Source organism: Dermacentor andersoni, chromosome 7, assembly GCF_023375885.2.
Source record: "Dermacentor andersoni chromosome 7, qqDerAnde1_hic_scaffold, whole genome shotgun sequence".
NCBI classification, from domain to species: domain Eukaryota; kingdom Metazoa; phylum Arthropoda; class Arachnida; order Ixodida; family Ixodidae; genus Dermacentor; species Dermacentor andersoni.
In genome coordinates this window covers 148,870,766-148,897,967 of record NC_092820.1, presented here as the reverse complement: position 1 = coordinate 148,897,967, position 27,202 = coordinate 148,870,766, and the positions used below count along the sequence as shown (strand labels likewise).

At 42.7% G+C, this 27,202-nt stretch overlaps 1 protein-coding gene across 2 annotated transcripts; it reads right to left on the bottom strand.

Moving 5' to 3' along the window:
• Window positions 1-1,345: 1,345 nt before the first annotated feature.
• On the bottom strand, window positions 1,346-25,586 carry ProRS-m (prolyl-tRNA synthetase 2-like protein, mitochondrial). Of its 2 annotated transcripts, XM_055072236.2 has the most exons (14): window positions 24,804-25,586; window positions 22,998-23,175; window positions 20,080-20,153; window positions 18,458-18,538; window positions 18,287-18,359; window positions 16,740-16,847; window positions 15,177-15,270; window positions 13,511-13,548; window positions 13,018-13,079; window positions 10,200-10,279; window positions 6,991-7,126; window positions 6,685-6,864; window positions 4,894-5,019; window positions 1,346-1,452 (listed from the first exon to the last, which is right to left on the bottom strand). In XM_055072236.2, exons 1-13 carry the CDS (start codon window positions 24,948-24,950, stop codon window positions 4,894-4,896), a joined length of 1,377 nt encoding a protein of 458 aa, XP_054928211.1. In that variant the 5' UTR covers window positions 24,951-25,586; the 3' UTR covers window positions 1,346-1,452. The 2 variants fall into 2 exon arrangements, with proteins under 2 accessions (XP_054928211.1, XP_050036768.1); XM_050180811.3 differs by lacking the exon at window positions 1,346-1,452 and having other exon boundaries at window positions 4,890-5,019.
• Window positions 25,587-27,202: the final 1,616 nt, after the last annotated feature.

The window sequence follows — 27,202 nt, the reverse complement described above, 5'->3', positions numbered from 1 at the left end:
TCGTTTTCTGCTGTGCCGTGTGTTCATTATGTATTAACCGACGTGGTCCAACTGCCCCGATGTTATAGTTGACTTGCCGATTGCCGGATGTTCTTGCATCGGCGATTCGTGAAATCGATGTTCGCCAACGGATCCAAAAATTGGCGGGAACTGTGCCTTGTGCATGGTGCGTCGCCTCTGTACCGCGCATTTTTTTTTTTTGCCGGTTAGTGAAATTACGTGCGCTTGACCCGTTTTCACAAATATGTCTGAATATTTTGAGCTGTTTCATGATTCAGACGTTGACATGGCAGCAGTGTTTTGGATGACCGTTGGCCATTGTGGGGTGAAGATATCGAGACGCGCTTTTATCTTTCTCTATGCTTTTACTTTCGCGCGACAATGTGCTGCCTGCGTCGCTCGAAATTCTTCGTCGGGTTCATTGGGAGACATTTAGGTGGCGAAATCTCGAAAGTGACCTCGTTCTCGTGAATAAGTTTGTTGCGAATTTCGACGTGGTTGATGTTAGGCTAGCAGGCACTTGGGCCGGATTGCTAAGCGACTGGTGGCTGTCTCACGCCAGAAATTTACCGATGACCGGCGACTATAACCGTCTTAGAGCTGCAGCAGGCATCGAGACAGTTCGAGAGGTTATACGCGCGTGTAGAGGCCACAAATCGCAATAAGACTAACCGAGCTTTTTGGCGGGAAAATCTGTAACCGAGCAAATTTATGACTTCGAGACATTGAGATTCTGCGCGACGTTTGGAAAGTATACTGGCCTGTTCGCTGTGTTTGTGGATAGACTTGTACTCTTGACTAAGGGCAGGCGTAAGGGCGTGGTCCCAAGCTACGCGTTTTGACGTGACGCAACGTAACGCGAAGGCGTTGCGTTCAGGGATTAAAATTGCCGGGCTGAGGGTTTAAACTTGCTATAGTGGACATCCTCTAATGAACTTGCTACCATACGTGCTTCATGATGTACAAGGTCATTTTTTCTTTCATATTTTTTAAGCGAATAATTTTCTTTGGCTCTTCCGGCCATTTTCGTGACAGGTCGGTGGTACGTCGGTGGACGGTGGTCAGACTTGGGCGAGGGAAGGTGGGGAAACGCGACGGGGGAAAGGGCGCGTGCTCTTGGGCAACTGAGTTGGGAAGAGGGGCGGAGGGGAGAGGTCGTTGTGCGTGAGTGCTTGTGCGGGAGGGAGGTAACGGGGGAGGGGGTAGCGTTTTCGCTCGTACATCGCGGGAAGGCGAAGGAAAGGGTGCGTGCTTTTAGGCAAGCGGGTTGCTTGGAGGGGTGGCAAGGAGGTGGGGACAGTCGCTCGTTTACTCGTTCGTTCGTCTGGTGCTATTCGCTCACATTGACAATCATTGTTGATGGCTTCTGCATAAATTTATTTTTGTATCACCCTTGGCCTATGTAGTACAATTGTGCTTGAACTAGATGTTACTCCTGGTGCCGGACATTATCTGCAAAAGAAAAAAAAATAATATGAATATTTGACTAATTAACGAAGTTTCACGAATTAACTTTCATACTTGTTCCTTTTGGGCACGTACTGTAATTCATGTCCGTTGACTTACGGCCGATGACTTCGAAACTCATCTACTTGGAACGGATTTTAGACGTTCTGGGGTTTCACGTGCCAAAACCGACGATCTGATTATTATGCGTGCCGTAGTGGAGGACTCCGGATTAATTTGCATCATCTTGGTTTCCTTGAAGTGCGTCCAATCCACGGTGCACGGGCGTTCTTGCATTTCGCCCTCCATCGAAATGCGGCCGCCGCGGCCGGGATTCGATCCCGCGACCTCGCCCTTAGCAACGCCAAGGCCACGGAGGGTCATTGGAACGAATTCTGAGGCTGACACCAGTTTCGAGATACGCGGTCCCAATGTTTGCGACGAAATTTATCGGTGTTCCAGTAATTTGTGAGCTTCAATCCATAAAAAAAAAAGGCCTTCTGTTAAAAAAAAGTAAGTGAAACAACTGTTTACCGCAAAGTTTGACTGCGCTGACTGATAGTGGTCAGGTCGGAGAATCAGGTTAATCATATTGATGATATGGTGACATTGGTGATAACGATGTCAGGTTAATGAAACTGTTACGCGGATTTTGTACGACGGTGAGCATCTTCACAAGATGCGGCCGACGATAATCGCTAGTAGGAATGGAGCTATGGGATATCTTCTGATTGTGTTTAGCTTTATGGCCATTGTAAACGACATTTAGCTGTTCGCGTCCGATTACAGTTCGCAACGATTTATTTCTTCATCCAGGAAAGCTTTCGCAAGTAGCGATGGCATGTGCAGGTGGCGGAATTATATAAGAAATGCGTAGAAGACCGTATGGAAAAGCACCTCGACATAGGTAAAAAAAAAAAAAAAGAAGAATTAGCAGTGAAAGGCAGCTGGATTCACTGAGTTAAGCTGTATATCTTGTTCTAAGCAGTAAAATGTCTATTAGATTAAACGATGTTACTACCCATGGTAGCAGCCTTGTGCAGATAACGCAATAATCCACGATTGCACGTAACGGCGGCATTTTACCGGCAGAAACGTTAACTGTATACGGCCAGATGCTTTTCGACCAAGTCAACCGCGCGCTAAGATCAAATAGCAAGCTCATGCTTATCAGTTCTGATCTATGTAAAAGCATAGCAGCCGTGTGATAGCAGCAGCGCGAGACTCGCCTTTCTTTACAGCGCTTGTCTATAGAGCCGGGGTGTATAGCACTGTGGCCACGGTCCTGTTCCGAGTTGGAGGTCGCGGGTTCGATCCCGACCGCGGCGGCCGCATTCCGATGGCGGCGGAATGCAAAAACGCTAGTCTATCGTGCGATAGGTGCGCGTTAAAGAACATCAAGTAGTCTATATTCCGGAGTCCCCCACTACGACGTGTAACAATAATAATAAAAACGTTGCCTAATCTTTTCCTCTTCTTTTTTCACTTTTTCACCGCGCCTGCTGCTGTGCTGCTCAAGTCTAGCTTCGAGTCTTTTTCCAGCAGAATTAGATCTGCGGCAGAACCTCGTCAGTGTTTCTATCACTGTTATTTTATTTTTTCTTCTAAGCGTTAACGCAAAATAACGCGGTGCCAGTGTAATCCCCTAGAAAATGCTTCACTTTCCCCAGAGTACAAGCTATAGCTTCGAGATGCCCCATTAGTACAGCTCAGTTCACACTACGGCGCACGAGGCCCCTTTAGAACAGTTAAAACGGACGTTACCGGTAACTTGGAAATTTCGCAGAACCCTCGGAAACATTGTGACGATTTCACACAAACTTAACTCATACACCACATTCATCCACTTCAGATGCCCAAACAGATGCCAGTTCCAGAACTCCGGTTTTTGGTGTAGGGTTACAAGTATGAACTTGTGTTAATTTACTGACCCCTGGCACTTTTTGCAAAACCTATGAGGCCCTAATCAAAATTATGCTTCAAGTTCCTTAATATTGGTTCGCTGGTTGTTTAATAAGACCGTCCCTGTGTTTTGCATGTCATTGAAAAGGGATTTCACAGGTGGCCCCAAGTTACAGCCTCCTCTGGCCCACAGTTGGTTGAAATTAATCCAGAGTCTTTCACTGTGGGGCATCTTGTAGAGCCTCTTGTGCACTTGCGGGGCATAAAACTGCATCTAACAATTCATTCATTCATGAATCTTTATTAGAGTCCTGAAGCCCCGTCTTTTCAGAATGAGGCGGGCCACGTCCACGTCGGCACCGCCAGGCTGAGCCTTATGGCGTCATCGTGGACCCTCTGGACAGCCCGTAGTTGATCTTGATACGAAGTGCTTGATATCATCCAGCATCCCGCCAGCATGTGTCTGATGTCAATGATGCCATTGCACACGTTACATTCTTTCCTAATTTCTCTTTCGGGGTGAATTTTATTTATAAAATACGGAGTGGGGTACATCCCGGTTTGCAGTAAATGTAGCGTGACTGCCTGAGCCCTGTTCAGTTTTACGTGTGGCAGTGGGAATTGCCTACGCCCCAAGTAGTAATATTTAGTGATGTCGTTGTAAGTTAGTGCAAGCGTTAATTAGTGGCTAATGTGCAGTACAGACATGCGTGCACTGTGTGCTGTTGCAACGTAGCAAGCAATGTGTAGAGAAAGCCGCCGTGTGCATGCCTGGTGCATGGCATGAGTTATCTTGAAACATAGGCAGTGGAATAAACATAATGCAGAACAGACATGGAACAATATTAAAGCAGCTCACGCTGTTGACCGCCGATTTAACCCCACGAATCCCAACTATCTTATGGGACACACTGGGTTTCGTAGCTGAACATTCTGGTTTAAGCACTGTAAACTTAATGCAAAACCCATATGGCGTTATTGATATGTTGGAGAGAGTCCCCCCTGTTCTTGATAGTTCAACAAACCATCACTATTTTTATCATACTAATTCTTACTCTTCATTTCTTTTTTTTTTCTCTTCATCTTTTTCCCGAGTGTACTCTCCATGTCCTAAACAATGTGAACAAGTTGCTTAAATTTTCTTTGATGGGTTATGATATTTGGGCTTTATGGGATTGATCACATGATATTGAAAAGTAACCCTTGCTGCTGAAGGTACATCCAAGGATAAACAAAGGTGGCAGACAGAAGGAAAAGAGCCAGACCACATCTGTCCCTTCCATCCTAGTTTACATAATGAATGCACTGCGTTTTTCCTTCAGCATAATGAACCAGCCCAAGAAGGACGCTGGTGAAGTTCTGAGTTTTTAAACTTGCTGCAAGTGGCAAGAGTGCTGCCATGCCTAATCCCTGGAAGGTGGCAAGGCGAACTATGAGGAGTGTCAGACGTAACGCAACAAATGGGGGAAACTGAATTGCATGTAGAACACAAAACCGCATAAGAGTGCAAATGTGCACAAAAAAACAAACATGGTCGTGAATTACTCAGTATATTCTTTTTACTGCAAGTGGTCCAAATTGAAAAAAGTGCAGCAGTTCTGAATGCGTGAGTTCAGTCGTTGTGCCTTTTGATGTATCGTGAAGCTCAAATAGGGGCACCGGTTCCTTGGTCTGCAAAAAGAAAGAAAAAGAAATAAATAAAGAAAATGCAAGAGAAGCAATTCAAACTTTAATTTAGTAACCATCTTTGCTTTGAGTGGCTGGTTTCCTTTTTCTTTCTTTTCCAATCTTTGGCTCTTCACTACTGTGACCTGTGATGTGAACTTTAGAATAACTTGCTGCAGCTTGCAAGTATGCCTAAAACGTGCCAAAGGAACACTGCGACTGAGTTTGTTAGTAAAGCACGAACACAAAATAATGGCACCAGCGAAGCTTAATGGCAAAGAGCAAAATTGCAAACGCCTCTGTGAAGCAGTTTGTACTGTACCATGTGGCATTCAAAGAACTCATTTTTGCCAGGGGACTACTGCAGACGTATGCACGCCACCTGGACACCTTGGACAGTGTGAAAACAGGCAGCTATTAGCCAATTCTTGAATTAGAGAGGTTCAAGTGCAATGTTCAGCTACATCATCAATGAATTTTATATATATTTTTTGAAGATGAGCAGATATAATGAACACTTATCACGAGATTATCACGTTTGTTATAAGAGAGTCTGATTTACCAGTCACACCCTCTATAAGTACAAGAGGAAACATCCAGCAGCATCCTGTGGTTAATGATTTGTTGGTGCGTCTTGAAATTGTGTTATGCTAATCAGGGTGCACATGTAAGTGTACTATATTGAAATAGTATCACTGCCCTCCCTCTTTAACATTCGTAGTATTCAAGACACTGCAGGTGAAACAAACACTCAGCACTCATCTGCACGAAATCATTACATGAAATCGTTAGAATGCTTACAAGAGTTCTGCAACAGTCGTATCCAAAAAATAGTGGCATTTTTCAGAGGAGTCTATAATACATCAATTTTGTCCACTTTAAGTGTATCTTGTTAGGCGCCCTTTACAGAATTGTCTTTTATAGATTACTGACAAAGTTGAAAACGTTATACTTCCGATTTTTTTTTTAAAGTTTGCAATATTCAGATTTTTGTAAAAAAAGAAATGCAGCAAACCTCATCCTATTTTTTGCAAAAAAAAAGTTAAATAAGAAGAAACGGTTCCTTCGTTGCCATGTATTTAGGCAAGAGCTCCCAAGCTAAAGCTTCCTCTTCATTACATAACACTTTTTGACATTTCACCACACATCTTTGCCTAGCTTTTGTCGTGCACAGCCAACAACTCGCCAACAGCCAACAACAGTTTGAAATAAACAGGCAGCATACTGCACCCAGCAGATTTCCACAGAACCGGCTTCATTTGACATCCTGTAGAAGAAGGCCTAACTAGGATGACGTGCCCCATATGTCGTTGCACTCTCGTTTGCAATTTATCATAAAAATTGTGCAGACTTGAAGCAAGGAGATAGCATCAGCGCAATTAAATAAGAAAGCTGGGCTGCTTGGTGCGTCTTCAAAGATTCAGGCACATTTAATTAACGTTACATAGACGCAGGAAAAGAACATTGTTCTCCGTGCTTGCTGTTCTGGTCCTGTGTGTTTTTAGAGCTAACTAATACGTCTCTATCCTTGTTAAACCTTGGTATCACTTTCAATGAATTGCCTTTGACTGAAACTGACAATTCCTTTTTTTTTTTTTTTGCTGAAGGCAATAGTAAAATGAAAGCCACCTGCAATGTATTTTTTTTTTAATTGCTGAGTGTTTCACATACCTTCTTGCCCACAACAATTATGTAAGGTGTTCCCAGGGTGTCGAGGTCTTTGAGTCTCTTCCCAATTGTCCAGTCATCCCTGTCATCCATGAGGACTGCCCCTCGAAGTTGGTCGAGGGAGCCGAGCTGCCCTGCTAGGTGTTCTGCCAAGGGCAAGCTTACAACTTCATGGCTACCTCGCTGACCGTTGCGAAATAATAAAGGAAAAAAAGAAACAAACAAACAAGGACATTAGGGAAAAAAAAAAAACTGCAATAAGACTCAACGTTAAAACTGCTGTTAGAAAGGTCCGGCACTATAGCAAACCTTGGGTGTGATGACGGCGACTCTGAACGGTGCTATGGAAAGAGGCCACCGCAGTCGGTCCTCCGAAGCAAGCATTTCGAGGCATGCTGCCAGGAGCCGCGTGACACCGACGCCAAAACAGTTCATTTCAAAAGGCCTGAAAATGGAAGGGTTAAAAAAAAATAACTTTCTGACATGAATGTCGTAATCTTTTCCCTAGTGCTGAAAAAGCATATGTTATTCATCTTTGTAGAGTGTTTGCTTTGTTCAGGTGCTGTCATGAGATAGTGACTTAAGCGTACTGAATGCTAGGCCAGTTAATATCCCATAATGATGAAGAATAGCAGAGTAAACAAGGGTTGAAGTAATCATCTGCGATGCTGCATAAGTTAGAAGTTGACTACTTGGTGCGAATATTTAAACATTTTACCTGTGTCCGTGCTATGCTATATATTCATGTTTCTGACAAGAAACCACCCACTTGCTATTCTGGACTCGCGCCATGTTTCCTCAGTGTCCCTTGTTTATCGTGCTATACTTCGTCAGTATGAGATAGCGATGTGTACGGTGCTGGCTTTGTTAAGCTCACGAAGTGTAACAAGATTACTATGAACAAATTCATTTCTGATATGGTTATTGGTTTCTTTACACGTGTTGATTTATAAAAGTAAATATTATAAATGGACACTCGAGAGCACCGCCTAATCTCCAGGGTCATGCTAGGGAGCCCGCGCGTTCTAGGCGCGTGTCACCTTTGGCGAGCAGTAATGGCAGCATTTTTTTAAAAAGTTTTTGTAACGAAAACTACTGCTCGTGCTAGCTTTTTTTGTTCTGCCGTTTGTATTTGAGACTTCTTTATATTTACACTATGTTAGAATAACCTTTTTACGTGGTCCAGATTTTTGTTGTAGTTGGCCATTAACTGAATGGGCGGTTCGAGTTATGCAGATTGTCACGAATGACGATAGGCCGACACACTTGTCACAAACATTCACTTTATTACTGCACTTCGCGACTCTTCTCCAAGCTGTCCACATGCTGTCCTTCCGCGCATGTCCTACCTGGTGCTCTCTGTGGCAACTATATCCAACCACGTGCAGCCTCTAAGAACTGTGCCTTGCCTACCCTCACTTGGAGCTATCGGTCTCCTTATGCCACCACTCTCTCCTCACAAGATATTGAAGGTGAAGCGTTCTTAGCGAACGTTCCCCACCGTAGCTGACCGTAGCTGCTGCTGTTTCACAGAATAGCTCACAAACAGAATTAAAAGAATTACGTGCCCAATGGTGGAATCGAAACTCAGTCTCCAAGCACAATGCTCTAACCATTAGGCCACAATTGCACACACACTTCTCTTGTGCTAACGCCAAGTGGTTCTTTGAGATGACTGGCGTGTGCGTCATATTGAATATCATGTGCGAAAGCCAAGAGTAACTTGCGCCAGTTTCCATTACGTTGCAGATACAGAAATGTAATGGGCAAACATTAAGAGTGAGGTCGCACGCTACGATAGTTCAAAATGAAGCTTTGAGCATGAAAAATTAAGAATAATGCGGCCGCGCTCTTATTTGTTTGCAACCACACTTCCCGAACCCCAATTCACCAGTTTCAGTGTGGATAATCTGGCCGTGGTTGGGCACACCCATGTTCATAGCAAGGCTTCCTGTGGTTAGCGGCAGAACGACGACGTGTCTCTTGCTGCCGTGGCTGAGAATGGTTGCGCGGTGCGCTGGCACCGAAATCCGCTGCGTCTACTTACCACGATGTGCTGGCACACCAAAGCTTCGCTTACACAGATTCCCACAGTACGCAGGATCTGAAAGCTTTCAAAGCTTTTTTTTTTTTTCTCTTTTCCATTGTATTTATGGAAAGCGACCAAGCACGAGCGCACTGTTCAGCAAGAGGAAGCTTTAGCTCGAGCCCAACTCCGATGCCGCCTATTCAAATACATGCAAAACGCAGAAACATTTTTTTGAGATAGCCACTAGGCAAATTTTAAGAAAATTTGTTGCATATGACAGAGAATATTAAATTTTAGTGACTGTTAAAAGCAGAATTTTCATATAGGACCCCAATATTTTAAAAGGAGCTTTCAAAAGTTGGTAAGTTTGAAAAACAATGGAAGCACGAAGTTCACAAATTCATTGCTCTGTGCTAAGAACATATATCGCAGTTCTGTAGACTGTATCCATTAGCGCATCCAAAGTGGACAAATTTTATTTATCAATTTACATCTTACATAAATTTGTTACATTGTTTGCAAGGGTTTTGCAAAAGTCCTACTCACATATTAGTGATCTATTTGAGAGCCACATATAATGCATCAATTTTGTACACTTTAGATGTACTATTAGATACAATTTACAGAATCGTGATGGCGTTTTTGATTGCTGACTTAGAGTTGTAAACTTCATAGTTTCGTTTTCATGAAAATTTTCGATTTTCGACAATTGTTACAAAGATATTGACGGCCTAAATAAAATATTCGCTACCTGTAGTCACTAGATTTTAACTGTCTTTTAAATGCAACAAACCTTATCAAATTTGATGCAGTGGTTGCTGAGAAAAATGATTTCTCCTTTCCCGTGTATTTACACAGGAGCTCCCGAGCTAAACCTTCCTCTTAACTTCAATCACAGTGCTAGAAAAACCTGTTTGGAAACGCTCTATAGTAGCGCCATCGTATTTCTCGTCCTTCAACTCTGCTTCTATGCGCTTGTTTGCCATGCTCGGGCTCCTTCAGCCACGGACTCTCGTTAATAAAATCAGAGGCTTCTGCTTTCCAGTCTGATTCGTTGCATAGCCATCCACGACACGCCATTTAGCTATAGGACCTCATCCTGGTCCCTATAGCGTGGTGAGCCAAATGTGGTGCCTTGGGGCATCAAAGCCATATCCTTGAAAGTGCCATTAAACAGTGATATTAAAGGCAACCGATCAGACTAGCCAATAGAAGTCACTGATTTCATTCGTGAGAGCTCGTGACATGAGGAGCGTGAGCATGACACAGAAGCATGTTCAAGTAGAGCTAAAGGACAAGAAAGATGATAGCGCCACTAGAGATTGGTTCATCTTGATGGGAGTCCACTGGACATAAAGTAAGCAAAAAAAAAAAAACTTAGATCAGTGAAGAGAGTAGTACGCAATGGAAGCAGGAGCTCAGTTGCTTATCGTATTTATGCTCCTGGTTTCAAAAGAAATTATGGGTCTACAGATGTGTGGTTTCTCACCTGTGCTTGCCATCAACATGATGGGTGGTAGCATTAAGTGGCTTGGAATACGTTGTTCCCAAAGAGAAGGCATGAGCCACCTGAAAGAAAAGAAAAAAAAAAAGGAAAAAGGTTGGCAGGCTTTGGCATGCTTGTTATTTCAGTGCTGCTTATTTCTATCAGCAAGGGTATGCAAAGTTCACTATCTGAGCTAACCAGGAGGCTAGCAGATCACTGGGCAAGCTGGATTTATCAACCCTGAAGCGCATAGACTCGGAATAAGGCAAGTCAGTTCTGCAGAAACTTGCAAGGCAAAGGAAGTTTCATGAAATGGTAAAAATTGTAATCCATCCAGCAGTTTGCTATAATAGCCATCCTTGTGTTTTGATTTGTCCATTATTCTGCACTTCATACATCGCGTGCAACACTGTGGAGGCTAGAGATACTTTTTGCTGTGGCTGTATTCGCATTAACAAATCACTTAGTGCTTTTGCCAGCAATTATGCGAAACTGTTCATTTACATTCAGTATTGCAAACGAAAAAAGAATCCTTTGAAGGAACAAATTGTGTTATATGGCTAATCATCACACCATGTGGGTGAAGCAGCACACTGAACAGGACAAGGTGTAGACAACACAAGGAAACGAGACAATTGTTGCATTCGCACTGATTAGTCAACAATTCGCCCAATTTTCCACATTACTGAACTGTTATATGGCTGTTAATACTGTAGACTTCCATTAATTTGACCCCAGTTAATTCGATTTTTCAGTTAATTCGACTTCGGCTGATGGCTACTGCCGGGGCTCATGTATATCTATGGGCCCAAAGTTCCATTGATTCGATCCTAAAATTGGCCTTCACTGGATAACTTGAACTTGACCAGTCAGCATGCATGCATCTGGCCCATTTTGTGATCCCAATAGCAACCTCTTTCGTGGCAGCGTCTGTCTCGGCAGAGCTTAGGGGACAATGAATGCGTTGAACACACGTCATCTCACATCGAAAACACCTATTTTCCGCATGCCCTAGAAAGATTTTCAAGCGAGAACTGTAGCTCACAACGTCTAATTACAGTATTTACTTGATTCTAACGCGTGCCTATTTTTTAAACAATTGGGCCGAAAATTGCCTGTGCAGTACCAATGGGACACTATACCAAAACCGCTTTCACGGTGTTGACACTTTACTGCACAACAAAATTTTATTGCAGTGAAGTTGAATTTAGGAAGCCCACCGCTATTGTGCAACACATATTACACCATTGCTCATTTTTCTTGCTAAATAATCAGGCATGTCTGAGGTTACTACTTTGTTTTGTTGCTTTAATGTCATTTCTACATTAGCCTTCTGCTTTGGACATTTGATTTGGGGGAGAGTTAGAATTGGGAAAATACTGCCAAATGAATCAGCAGTGTGTTTTGATGTTTTTTTTCTTCTGCATCTTGTTTAATTTGACCCGCCAGATAATTCGATCAGTTTCGTTGGTTCCATCAGGGTTGAAATTAACAGAAGCCGACTGTAGTAGGTTGTTTTAGATCATTTTGCTTCTCGCTTCTTATTTGGGTTTTTAATTTGTAGCTCGTTGCATACACTGTTGGTGTGCAGCAAAGTATAGAATGACAGAGAGCTGTGCCTGTTTTGCAATGTCAAGCGTATTCTCAGATATCTGGCACGATGTTCAAAAGATGCGACGAAAAGTTAATGCGAGGCGATACGAGGGTGGGTCAAATATAACGAGACTTTTGTTGTAGAGCGCAGTATATCAGTTGGCCCACACTGCCGCTTGAGGGCATGTTAGGTGGGTGAGTCAGGAAGTCACGTGAGCATCCAGCTGGTCTCGTTACGTTCCTTCAGTGGTTCATCATTCAATGTCTCAGAAAGAGGTGCACCCATTGATTGAGCAATGTAGTACTGTATCAAAAAGTTTATTGCTTGTGAGGGTGTAAAACTGATCAATATTTTACACAGGTTGACAGCAGAGTTTGGGGATCAGACACTGTCAAGGTTGCGTGTGTTTGCCTGATACTCGGAAATCATGGAAGGCTGTGATGCAGTTGAAAATGAGAACCATGACCATCGCCCACAGATGAGTGTTATAGAGATGAACATTCAAGTCGTTCATGATCTTCTGGAGGACAACTGACGCTTAAATGTTTCCGCAATTTGCTCTAGGATAGGCATAAGTTATGGAAATGCTCAAACCATGATCGCAATGGACCTTGGACTCGGTAAAAGTCTGCCCAATGGGCCCCATGTCTTTTGACTACAGAACAGAAGTTGGCACGTTTGCACATGTGTGAGTGGCTCTTAGCGCTGTTTTTCACAAGAATGGGATGTATTTTTAAATTGTGTCGTTACCTGCCATGAAACTTGGGTATGCCACTACACGCCAGAGCCGAAACAAGCTGGTGTGCAACGGAGAAAAAAGGCGACGCAGCCTCTATTAAAGCCAAGACTCAGCTGCCAACTGGCAAACTGCTTGCAACTGTATGTTGGGACAAGAATGGCATTTTGCATATGTATTTCTTGTATGTGCATTGCACCATCAATGCTGCATATTAGTATGATCTTTTCAGTGAGGTTACTCTTGCTTATCACTGCAGAAGACATGACCAACCAATACGTAAAGTGATTCTTATCCATGACGATGCAAAACTCCACACCGCAGTCATGCGCCAAATGAAACAAAATGGGCCGGACACCACTGGAACACTTTCTCTGTGAGACTTATCGCCCTGTGACTTTGATCACTTACGGCAACTCAAGGAAGCTCTGAGAGGCCAAAGATTTGACGACGATGGTGCACTGACGATGCAAGTTATTCTTGAAGCTCACCTCAATGCCTCTTGCTTCTTGAAGGTGCCCGCCACAGTTTTCACATGTCTCATTTTGGCAACCTGTAATAAAGTTGCATATGTCTTTAACCTGGCATGCAACAGAACCAAGTCAATGTCCCAGATACTCGCATCACAGGCTCTTTCGTCTTATAAAATAAATTTTTATAGGTTGGCTTTAAAAATCACCCAGTTTGCTAGCTTTTTAACACTCATATGTGTAAAAAAACCGCGCCATACTATAAGTGGTAGCAAAGCATAAAAAGAGCTGTGAGAGTACATTTCGCATAGAACCTTATAATCTGGCATATGGACAACACTTCTAACATAATATATGCAGATAAGAACACAGGCTTATGATTTTTCATGTCCAAGTGCTAAGAAATAAGACAACTGAGAGCGTTGACAAGCGGCCTTAACATGCAGCTGAAAGCTGGAGGGAGGACTCAGCTCTGACCATGAAAAAGAAAAAGAAACAAAGGATTCTTCCATACCTGAGCTCGCTTCATCGACGCTAAGGCCTGTCTGACATCTGACAAAAAGACAGAAAGAACAGAAAAGTATTTAGACAAGTGGTAATTTATGTAGTCACAAAAATCCTCAAGTCTGCTTTTTGCCACCGACTGCTTTGTTTGCACATCTATACTCAGCGACAACCATATAGTTCAGAACAAGCTCCGCCCACAAAACTGCCCTGTATCTACCCATTGGTACTGAAAAAAATATTGCCTTGGCTTGTGACATCAAAGAATTTCTTTTTAGTTGAACAGTGTGTCTGCCATTGCATTCTTAGGTTGTCAATGACTATACCTCATGCGATAAACTCGAATCACGGCACATTGTTCAAGGTGGTGTGCCAAGACATAAATTACCATATAGAAAAAGAAAAGGGGCTGGGGATATATTCGAAGAGAAATTTACTGAAATTTAAACTGAATTCTGGGGTATTATATGCCAGAACTACGGGATCACTATGAGGCACGGCGTAGTGGGGGGCTCCGGCTTGATTTTGACCACCTGGGCGTTCTTTAATGTGTGGTTAAATCAAAGTGCACGAGCGTTTTTGCGCTCTGCCACCATCGGAATGTGGCCGCCACGACTGGGATCGAACCCTCCCCCGACCTCGACCTCAGTAGCGCCGCGCCATGTCTGCTGTACTACCACAACGGGTATGGGGTCTTATATTCCAAACCTGTGCGGCGGGCTAATATGGGCACCGCGGTGAAATACCCCAGATTAACTTAACTTGGCCTTTTCTGAAGGATATTCGGGTGCCCCCATTTGTGTTCTTTCATTCTGCCACTATTTTAAATGTGAGGAAATGAACCCACTAATTAATTAGTGCTGAGCGGCATAAAACTGCAGCCTATGAGGGGGGTAAACTAAAGGGGGCGGGGCGTATTAAAGGGACCCTGAAATACTTTTCTAGCTAGTTATAGGATGGACTCACTATTAAAGGACGGTGTCTCACGAACCTCATGCCAGAAAAACGTTTCGAATCCTTCAGCTATAAGTGGAGTTACCGTGCCAATACCTGACTTTCTCTTGCTTTTTGTCTTCGCTGGTGCACTGGAAGCTACACAGCGGAGAAGCCAAGGGGCAAAACCCCGCCAGAAGTTGAGCTTGGCCGCAGCGAAAAGGTTCGTTGTGAAACCGTGGCGGCTGTGATAGACTGTGCTATACAGCACGCAGCTGCCAGTTCGAAGGCAATGTGCAGCAGATGCAGCTATGCACAGTGCGAAGAGGAAATAATTTTTCTGTCTTTTGAGGCAGCAGACATATATATTTTAAATTTATTTAACTCAAAATTAGCAATCATGTATTACTGAGAATGCTCTCGTGATCGCGAAATCAGCCAATAGCCGTTGTGGGTTCTGCTACTTTCGATGATGATGCACGATGACATTGCAGAAGCGAGAGCAAGATATTTTTCGCTGTGTCTGACAGGAGAGTGTAAATTTCTTGCTACATACAGTGCAGTAATACTTGGTTCACTTGTTCACAGGAGCCGTTACAACAAATCGGCAATGATTTCTTACTATGTTCAAAAAGTGTTTCAGGGCCCTTCTAACTAAATGGTGGGGTGGCTAACTAAAGCGAGGTGTGTGGGAGAGGGGCATGAACAAGGCACATGCAGAAAAAATAATATTGCCATCTTACTGCGTGCACACATGTAGGTGATCTTCACCAATGTCACTGAGAAAGTGGAACTCGTGGGAGTAACTGCCTCCCATAGCACCTGTGGATGCCCTCGCTGGAAAAAAAAAGGTGGCCTTGTTAAAGGGGCCCTGGAACACCTTTTGAACACTGTAAAGGAAATGTGCTGATCTGTTAACGAGGCTCCTGTGAACACTGAAGCCAAATATTATTGCATTGCATGCAGCAGGGAGTTTACAATCTCGTGTCAAAAGCAGTGAACAGACGCTAGCTCTTGCATCTGCAATGTCGTCATCGAAAGCTGATCGAAAGCAGCTGGCTGACCAACGCTACTGGCTGATTTTGTGATCGTGAGAACATTCTCAGTAATACATAATTGCTCATTTTGAGTTAAATAAATGAAAGACATATATGTCTGCGATCTCAAAAAGAAAGAAAAATAATCTCATCTTTGCACTGCGCACGGCCTCCAAGATGGCAGTGGCATGCTGCGTGGTGCAGTCTACTGCGGCCGACACGAGGTGCTGTACACAAGAGGGAAAAGGCCCGGCCAAAAGCCGAGTGACAAAGATTTTTGGCAGGGGCTTTGCCCTCTTGTATTTGCTGTGTAGCTTACAGTGTACTAGCAGATACAAAAAAAGGAAGCCGGCTATCTGCGATAACTAGTTCGTAATAACTAACGATAACTAACTAGTTCAAGGATTGAAAAATGTTTGCGATGAGATTTGTGGGATGGCACACCTTAATAATGATGCCATACTATGTCAGAAAATTGTTTCAGGGCTCCGTTAAGGCAGTGAAGGGACATGTGGACGTACTGGGTGACTATGCTACAGCAGCACTCACTGCTTCAAATGCACACACTTGCAAAGCACACCTTAAGTTAGCAATGACTAGGGGTGTGTGAATACTTATTTCCAGATTTCAAGTGCAGGTCAAATGGGCACGTGACACAACGTGGCCATCATGTCATCTGCTATTTGATGATTTGACATGGTGCTGCTGCGGTCTCATATTTTCTCATTTGAGAAGTTCACATGCACACATTTGCAAAGCACAATTTTTGAATCAGTGACCACTAGGGATGTGTGAATATCCAAGATTTAAAGCGTGGGTCAGACGTGCAGACGACAATGCAGAGATACTCCTGTTATCTGCTACTTGATCCAACGCTACAAAGACAACACAGGACAGACACTGTGTTATCTTCTTTGTCTGTCTCTTACGAAAGTCAACTGCTCCCATTTACAGCTATTTAAAGGAGTAATGAATGGGGTGTGTGAATATTTGAGATTTGAAATATGAATCAAAGTGAGCTGATGACATGTAGTCTGTACAGTGCCACAAGCTATTTAATTTGGCACCAGCACGGACAGCATAGTGAAGAGGCGCTGTCATTTAATGTCAGACGACACGGCACTTGTGCTGTCTGCCCTCACATCTTTGTCACCTTGGCAGGTCACAGAATAGGACTTAACGATCAGTCAATCTTCCGTGAGTACAAAAGAAAAGTATGACATTGCTTTTAAGCTAGGCAAGGTAAGATGGCCAGTAGTAATCACTTACCTTTAACGAAGGGAACTTCAAGCTGCTTTAGAATCCTCATATATGCTTCACACACCATGTTGTACGTACTTGCAGCCTCTTCTGTGGTTTTGTCAAACGAATACATGTCTGCAAGAGAGCAGTACAGTTTGTTGTATCTCTGATCTCATCACAGGCAGACGGAAAAAGAAATGACAATGCTCAGCCTGTTGCTTTTGTAATTTGTTTGAAAATCTGAATAACCTTGAATACCTTGTTAAATGTGATAGTATCCAGGGCCACATTATGTAAAGATTCTTTTCCACCAATTCTATTCATATCATCAATCTTGCCGAGTGGTTGACCGTGGCAATAACAGACGCACAGCTTCGTACGAGCCAATAGGAAAAGGCAAGAGTGGAAAATGGAAAGAAATGTTGCAAAATATGACTCCTGCATCGTAAATTTTGCATTTGTGTACCGGGCAATCTTTTTTCATACCTGCCAGCCTGCGAGCTTTAGCGCTCATAAAACCCCAGAGGGCTCTAAGGAGCGATCGTAATATCACAATATTTTTTTTATTTCAAATTTGTTCTCGGGACACACTTTTTCTGAACTGCATACGCACTTATTAATCATGTTACCTTTAGACATAGCAGACGGGCAGTGACAAACATAGAACAGTGGAGGCTAACCAGCAATTCATTAATTTTATATCACAGTGACTTTTTCGGAGTAACTTTGTTATTGCAAAGTTCAAGTGCTTCAGGAACTCGCATGAAGAAACTTGCTGAAAGCGAGTACCCCTCTCGTTCATTGTCATAAGTAACAGAAACAATATAAGAGGCTATGCTTGCAGTATCTGGCACTTTGTGCCGCCATACGAGGGCGGTGCAATATAATTTCTTGGTGATATCAGAGTGTAATGAATATATGCTCATAACCAATGTCAAATATATTAAAGGTGCTTCTATGTCATATGTGGCTTTGTTATGACGAGGTTTGACTGTACATATTCTGGTACTCAACAAAGGTCATGGTAATTTTATGTTGTTTAATTATATCCAAGTGCTCTCTGTTAATAACTTGGCACTACAGTTTGTCCTCTGTACAGACAAACAGCCCACGCTTAGACCCCGCCCAGTTTTAAGAACCAAGCTTACAGCAAAAGGTGACAAAAAATCATGAAACTGCATTTCAGAAGAGGAAATTAGCATAAAGCATTGCGAGTGAAACAATAAAAATTGACAGTCACTTAAGTATTTTTACGTGATTTGAATGCGAAAGCATTACGACTTATCTAATTAATTGGTTATGTCCATGATTGCATGATGTTATACACTAGCAGGTGTGCTTCACAACTCTACCTTAATCCGCTTAACTCTACCTTGCTCTAATTTGTACCAACCTTAATCCATTTTACTACAACTTAAATCACTTTATTACACCTTAAGTCACCTTATTATAACTTGTTCCAACTAACAAGATGCTGATGATTTTTGGTAGCACTCATTGCGGACAACGCTGGCTTTTCTGCCTCAGGTGACATATAATGCCTTCTCATTAAAAATGCAAAAAAAGAGACTAACCTTTCATGATGAATTCTCTACACCTAAGTAGTCCAAACCTTGGTCGTGCCTCATCCCGAAATTTTGGAGTTATCTAGGACAAAACATAAACAAACTAAAGTTTTGCTTTAAACAGGTTAAATGCACGCTTAGAAGCAAGCAGCGTCCAAAAGGCACGTTGATGTGTATTACCTGATACAGCATAAGTGGCAGCGATGCTTGAGGCAATGTCTTCAAAGACGTCACGAGTTGTGTTACAGCTTCTTCGTGAGTCTACAGAGAAAGGAAATGTACATGTAGCCACGAGCGAAACAGCACAGAATAAGCAAGGTTTGACGACCTGTCGAAGAAAGTGACACATGCGATTACTTGCTACGAGTTCGGAGTACGCTACTGTTCTGGTGAGTCACTGCTGAAAAATATTGTCACGGTGTAGTGACACTGAATAATCAGAAACACTACCAGGAAGTACAAATAGAGAATCTAATTCTTCATTAGGTGCTCCTTTGCTTAGAAAGAAAAGCCACGCTCAAATGACAGCGAGTGTGGAGGATATAGTCGTTGGTTGTCGAACCTAATTCCACTGTTCAAGTCCACTGACTATTTAAACGTGCACCACCACACTTTCCAGAGAAACAAATGATGATTGTTCAACACTGTTTGCATTATGCGTGCAATCTGATTAGCAATAGCACAAATGGTTTCCAGCAGAACGCACTGACATGGACAAAAAGGGATGACAACACACGTTGGTGTGTTGTCATCCCTTTCTGGCCATGTCAGTGTGTTCAGCTGGAAACCATTCGTGCTATGTGCAACCAACGAGCTCAGGCAAATGCTATTTTGATTAGCAATACCGGTCCTTTCATGGGCACTGTGGCTGACAAGACAGAAGTGTATGGACTTCCCCCTTTGCCAAGACAAACAGTCTTGCAAGGAAGCCTGCTTGAAGTATGTTAAATAACCCTGCCAGTCTTATAACACAAGGACAATTAAAATACATTTAGTGATGAATGTTTCCGTCAACGGATGACACTGGAAGATGAAATAGACATTTATGCGCACTTTTGTACACACTCACGGATGTATATACACAAACACAGATACACATATTTGCACAGTGTCCTCAACACGTAATGAAAGGCTAGCTTCTTGCAGCCAGTCCCGTGATTCATGTTATAAGGTAGCAATTCTAGCACAACTCTCAGAAACACTGCATCAAATGTGATGCATGCTGGTATGGAAACTTAACGGCAGGGATACTGGGTAAAGATTTATTAGCTATCTTGCCAGCCGTTTTCCTTGTTGCTTAGTTGTCCTAGCACCTTTGTGTTTCTACAATGGGTTTGATGACAATGTAGATCTGACTTTGATTCTGAATTTGCTGCCTTTTCCTTTGCATCCGATAATTCCCGGTCCTATATTGTCACCCTGACCTTGTTACGCACCTGCACACAGCGATGTCACAAGCCATACATTCTCAATCTTTTATGAGATAAACTTAGCTGTGAGTGGATGCTGTGCTTGCATCCTTATTTGTCTTGTCCTTTTGGACTTTTATGGTAAGTGTGCAATTATGGCAAGTGTGAAAGAACTGAAGCAAAACAGGGTACGGTCGAACAGCGTTACGATAAAGCTGCATCTACCACAAAAATACATTCGTTATAGTATCTGACATTTGCTATAAGCATAAATTTGTTACAAGCTGCTACCGGCAAGAAATACTTCATTTTCTTCACTATACCCAATAATTTGTTATATCCATGCTCATTATATGGAGGTACAACTGTTAGTAACACAACAAAGCCACCTACAGGTCCAAGGCAGTAGTCGTGGTCTTTCCTGTCCATCAGCGTGAACAGTTCTTGGCCCAATTTATCCAGGCGGCCTGTAAGTAAGTGCGCACAGCATCGCTTAGAAGTGCACCACTTCACTGCAGGACACACGGAGCGTAGAAAGCAAACAAGAAACAATCCAGCCAAACCTCTTTACAACAAAGGCAGAACTGGGTGCAAAACCATGCAGTGACCTCCATTCTTAGTATAACAACTTCTAAAAGAAAATTTAGTCTGCTTACTGCTAATGCCATGCTCAGTGAAATTTTCTAACAAGACTGCATTTCTTGGTCCACGTCATTCGATAAAACATTTTGGTATCCGTTGTTCAGTCTGTTCAGACATTTAGTTGCAATATTGCAATGAATGAATTAGCCACGGTGTCGGCAGCAGCTCACCTCTCCAATGGCGAGGTTTGCGCACAACGGTGGTTTTTTTTTTTAAGAAGGAAGCTTCACCTCGAAGGCAAACTCAAGTTTTTTTCTATTCAAATACATGCTTAACACAGACATACTCTCCTTAAAAACTGCTGAACCAATTTGAATGAAATTTCCAGCATTTAAGGAGCCCTGCAACACTTTTTTAAGGCCACCATTTTTGCTCTAGACGTTTCTTAGCATGTTAGAGAACTAAGAACAAAAGAAATTATGATAAAATAATGCACACGAACCCAAGTTATCAGTCACAGAAACTTTAAAATATACAAGCAAAATTGACTCGAATTTTCATGCCTCTTGATATCACATCACTCTCTACGACATAGAACTGCGACGTAGTGGAAGTTGATGCAAGGCTCCCGCAAGGTGGATGCCAATGCGCTTAACATGCTGATGCGTCACTTATATGGTTACAACACCTTGCTCATGCCCAAGTGATAATTAGGTGATAATTAAAATGGCTCTAAAATGCAATGCAGTAGCCTTTTTGCAGTACTCACTATATTAAATGAACATAAATCGCACATTACATTTTTAACAAATAACCATGGTGCTGCACATCGACACCATGCCTGTCGCATTAAGTGCACAAAATCGCTGCATCATGATGATGCTTTATCAAGAGCGTCGCAGGGCCCCTTTAAGAGAGGAAGCTGAATTCTGCCAACTGTAGAATAAAACATTTCAATTTAGGGCTTAATAGTTCTTGCAAGAAACGCTCAAGGTTGGTTAGTTCAAAAATAATTGAACCACATACTCTGTTATACCGGATGTAATGCAGTTCTGTAAACTCTGCCTGTTAAAGCATCTGAAGTGAGTGTGAATTTGACGTATGTACAAGTTTACAATTTCTGTGAAATTTTTAAGATGTTTGTGAGGGTTTTACAAAAGCCTGCAAACAAATTATTAGTGTATTACACACTACTCTGCTTCAGGCATCTCTATAGATGCAGCTTACAGATTTGAGATATCGTTTTACATTGCTGAGTCACAGAGTTGAAAGCTTGATGCTAGAGCTCTTTTATTTTGTAATTTTCAACAATTTTCGTTAAAGATATGTTTGATGGCATAGATAAAAGGCCTCCTTCCATACAATCTAGGTAGATTCGAGCTTCTTCTTTCATATGCAACAAACCTCATCGAATCTGGTGGGGTAGACGCCATGCTAAACAATTTCTCAGTTCCCACGTATTTGGGCAGGAGCTCCCAAGTACTAATGCTTCCTCTTAAAGCGAAGTTTTCCTTTAGCTCTGCCTGCAATTTTCCGGGCGCGGCTGTCTGCCCGTGTAAACTGGGCCAATATTGGAGACAACGTATTCAAAGTTGGGTCGATACCAGATACAGTGTAATCAAAGGTGGGCCAATCCTGATACCAATGCACGATATCTATCCCCACAAGGGTTTTAATGTGGTATGTAATGCGAGCCAATCCTTGAGGCAGTGCCACAATGCCGTACCCACCTGCATGCTTCATAGAATCGCTTAAAGGGACTCTGAAACGACTTTGTACAAACATGAGGCGACACATTTAGGTGCTCTGTGCAAAGCATGTAATTTATTGTAAGGCTTTAAAAACAAGGTGGAATCATGAATCACCTACAAATCAAATAGCAAGGACTATTTGATTGGTACTTCAAATTTCGAATATTCGCACGCCCTACTTCAAAGGCATGAATGTCCTGCCACAAATCAGCTGGAAGTGGTGCACAAAGGCGTCTTCCAATGTTTTCCTTTTTCTGTACATCTTTTGAGCTGGTGTGTTTTCGATGTATCTTTCTATCCCTGTGCATCAGGGGAGGGTCGCTCCAGATACATATTGGGTAGCACTCACAGCTTGCTGCAGCGCATGTCCAACTTAACAGATATGGGAAACTTGACAGGATTATGATTATGCACGGGGTATGATGTCTTCAAACATGGCTGATCAAAAATGAAGCCCCAATACAAGTATTTACAGAATGATGAGATTATTAATGGGGTCTAGGATTACAAAGCAACACTGTGACTATCAGAGATACTGTAATGGAAGGCTCCAAGCTAACTGTGACCACTTAAATCAAAGTGTGCAGGCATTTTTTGCCTTTCACTCCCATCGAAACTCCAGTGCAGCGGCCGGGAATCAAACCTGCAAACTCATACTCAGTAGCAGGATGTCCATAGGCACAGAGCCACCATGGTTGGTACTATGCAAGAAAAAATAGGAGCATGGGGACTACAGTTGAGCCTCATTATAAGCAAGTCAAACCTGACACAAAAAGACCTTCATTATATCCAATGCTTGCTATGAGCATATATTTTATACACACTGATATTGGCAAGAGGCACTTTTGTTTGCCTCGCTATATCCGATGATTCATCTGTATCTTTGTTCATTATATTGAGGTTTGAATGTATAAATGAGTATGAGGGTCTATATTGATGAAAAATAACTTGGAGCAGTCATGCAGTAAAATTTGGTACCTGTCTTCTTGAACAGAGAACTCGGCACGAGGCAGGGGAAGTATGTCTTCTGGCCGCCGACTTGCTGCAGCTCAGTGTCTATCAGATTGGTGAGGCGCTCCAGCGCTTTCATGGCCATAGGGAGCAGAACAAATGTCCCGGTACTTGCCGAGCTTATCAGGCCATAATCCAACATGAGCTGAAATTCAATGCAGCCATCAAGTATTTTATTCAAAGCATGTTTCACCTACTGAGCAAACAGGCCACTTGAAGCACTGTGCACAACAAAAAAAGGAAGCTACCATTGTGCTGAAAGTGCCAAACAATGTTGACAGTAAGTTCTCGCTTCATTCTGGACACTCATTGCACTTGTCAGAGTTGTCATGACACAGTGATTGGCACATAAGTTGCATTCTGTTTAGAACAACTTTGAGTTGAGCAAGTTGATGCAGGTTCATATGGCACTTAAAGGATAGGCATGCAAACATGGGCCAAAGTAGGAACGAAAAGGACCACACAAAGAGAAATCATGTCATGCCAATCATGCCTGACAACATGTTAATTGCATGCTGCAGTTTGCATTGCCCAGAGCTCCATTATGTGTTTTTGTCCTTATTCGTGTAGACATGTGTCGAGCAACAGGTTATCTAGGGCGTCATGCTTTTTTTGACTGCTTTTCTCTTTTTTGATGATGATGCTTTCTTGATTTGTATTTTTTTTCTTAATGGTTACATGTACACTGAACCACCTTGCTTGCACAGAAAAGTTGATCGAATGCAATAATTAAGTATGAGGAGGCTTCTGCATGCTCCCTGACTTGACAAGCCTTGCTTCGTGAGCCTATAAAACACAGTAATAAACGAACTTACCGATTCTCACATTTGCAAAGCTACTGCTTTCCTACATAGCGTATGGGCATCATTGTGGCTAGCATTAACACCTACAAATCTTCATATTTTTTTACGTGATCTGACTTAGAAAAGTTGGGAAATAGGAGCCAGGTGCATATTTTCTATATTTCAGATATATATATTTTTTTAACTCTCAGTACTTATACTAAACTTACTTTCCTTACTTTCATTTGTATTCCTTGGGGTGCGTTTTTTGACATTTCACATAAGAATTCTCAAGAACGGTCTGAGCAATTATAATTGCGTTGCAACCGCGCTAAATACCAGTGATCAGACTATAATTTTATGTTCCGCGGTACACGTTGCGACTACTGCGTCTTGAAATAATACGTTAAAAACAGCAACGAAAGAGTTAAAGTCTCCCATGTAGTGGACCTCCGTCATGTATTGGATGCGACATATTGTGAACTTTAAGTTACCGCTTTGAGGAAAAGTTCTCTTTTTCCCGCAGCATTTGCCAGAATAATACATACGCGCTGTGGGCAGTAGCTGCGTGTTAACCGACACGCCTTAACAAACAAAACCAACTAATATTGCGCGCTCACGTCTGTCTACCAAGGTCAATATTAATAGCTGCTGCTAAAATTACTCCGTCAAATATACCACGAAGGACAGATGAAATCCCCAACAAATGCATCAGTCTGAAAATGAGTTCCGCTTAGGAACTGTGCGTACGTATATGCAGATCAATGCACGTATTCCGCTGGGTCAAAAATTGAGAACGATCACTGCAAAGCGAGTTGACACAATATTCAGCATGCTTCACTTGCTATAACCACCTCAGTTTGCAACGCAACACCGACAGCGCCGAAAAACACATCTTGGTTGTGTCCTCAGCTTTGACCGCGTTCCACTCTCTGGTCGACTACGAACGCTCACGCCGATATTTCTTCAACGTTTTGAACTGCGTACATACCTTCTGGCTCTTGCAAAGCGCCTGCTTTGCATCAGACTTAGTGAATGTACTGGGCTGCAGCAATCGGGAAGAGCGGACGAACGTCTCCGGAACCGTCGCTCCGGTGTGAAAAGCGCGCAAGCATCGCAGTGATCGCCTAGGTAACATGACGAAGCGCTTCGCTACGCTATAATCGCTCAAGCATCACAGTTCAGAGCCAAGCGCTAGGAACGGGGAAACATGAGCGATTCGAAACTTGTCTGCAAACTCCGGTGCGGACACGCGGGGACAGCGTGAGACGGGCAAGCGAGTACGCGCGCCGTAACAAACGCACGCGCGCACACACGAAGCACACACGCCCGAGATTCTGTTGGCTTAGCTTGGCTTGGCTTGGCTTGACTTTATTTTTCATTCAGTCATGTTTTTCTTTTTTTTTTTACGCAGCGCGCGATTTTTGTTTTTTATGTTTTGCAAAGGATGTCGTTTCCGCCATGGCTCTAAATTGTAAGTATCCTGCAGCTCTAGTGGGGGTCCCGCTCTTGAAGAGTAGTTATTTAGTACGTCAAGCGTTCGCCTACTGCGTGCGTGTGTGTCTGCGTGTATGTGTGTGGCTTGCGCGCGCTCAGCCGCGTATAGGTGCAGCAGACGAGTAACATAATTTGTTCACGCGAACAGAGATAGCGAAATATGTGCTTCTGTCGTTGACCGGTGTTTCCCAAAGCTACAGTCCGTCAAAAGACGTCATCATGCATTATTAAAAAATAACTGAGAATGTTGGTGCGTGTCGCGCTGCAAAATTGTATCGATGCGTATTTACTGAACGACGTAGTATTCACCGTTGCAAATGTGCATGTTGCGGCTCGAGTTGTGTTAAAAGAATTGCAACAGCAGTAAAACATTTTGCTGCATCATTAACATCTGCACCAATATCTGGCAAGTAAGAAAATAGATGAATTATTTGTTTGTTGTTTCTTCCCATGCGAGTTCACGACGACAAGTGCCGCTCCCAAGAGTAGCACTTAATTGTCTCTTTCGTTTCTTTTCATATGAGTTGTCTTTTGATCTGCGCTGATTTTCCTCATCAATAGAGCAAAGTAGAGCTGAGTGTGATAGTTTTGGAGTGTGTTACACGAATCAAGGCTGGGCAAGATATCTGCTTTAAGGTTTGTACGTACACCTTAGCTATAAATAATATGCAGTCGAACACCTTCGTAATGAAGTGCTTGGGATCTCTGAAATCATTCGGTTGTTACACAGCTCACTTAGTTGTAAAGGTCGCGCACCGCACAGCTCACCGCACCGCACCGCACAGCAACTGGGACAGAATTATTCCTTCATTATACAGGTCATTAAAGGGACACTAAAGTGAAACAATAAATCAGTTTAAACTAATGAAGCATTGTTTGAGAACCCTGCAGGCAGTCATTTCAAAAAAATAGTTTGATTATTAGATGAGAAAATGAAGGTCCAAGTATCAGTATTTGAATTTCGCGCCGAAACCCCAGCGCCGGTACGTCAGCGGGACGTCGGGGATTCCAAAGTATGTTATTGCATTTGGGCCACGTTGGCTGAATAAAGGTTCCCGAAACTTGCCATGTTTAATATTTGGTTCCTTTAGAACGCAATGTAGTCAATCTATACCGCTATATATAATTAGAAGGCTTACCAAACGTCTTATCATTGTACGAGTGGTGTTTTTGGTGTTGTAGAATGGTAATTTACTGATGCAGAAGAAATCAATTTTCACTTTAGTGTCCCTTTAAAGTTGTAGAAGTGTTCACTGTAGAGGCCCTCGACTGGGCCTGCTGAACATGTATTCCACATATATATGTACAAGATATAGACTCATGTACAGATTGCTGTTGCATGGTTGCCTATAGTGTGTGAATGTAGACTTGAGTTATTTAAGCTAAAGAGTACAGAATCTGCTGTATTTCATTCAGACCGTTACCCAGTAGTTTTCCATGTAATCAGTCGCAATATGAGCCTTTGATTTGTATTGACCTCGCCATTTCATGTTGCTGAAAGTTGGCTTATTTCTTGGAGTTCATCAGGCTATTATTTCAGTGTGACATTGGTCGCAGGCACATCACACAACCCTGTCACTGCTTTCACCGAGTTACATTTTCGTGGGAACCAAAACCATATTGACAACGATCGGTGCATCATTCCTGTTCACTGAACAGCCAGAAATGGGTTTGTGTTGCTTGTTTCTAGAAAAGCCAAGCCAAAGGCGCTGTTGTCTTAGATGACGAGTGCAAAGGGTGGCACAAATAGCATCCTTTACACTTCTCATCTTATGTATAGGCTTGGCTCATCCAATCCACTTTGCGACCTGGACCAGTAAAAGTTGTTTTATGCAATATTAACGTGAACTGTTAACTCCACTACAGCTCAAGCTTGAGAGATAATGGGCGATC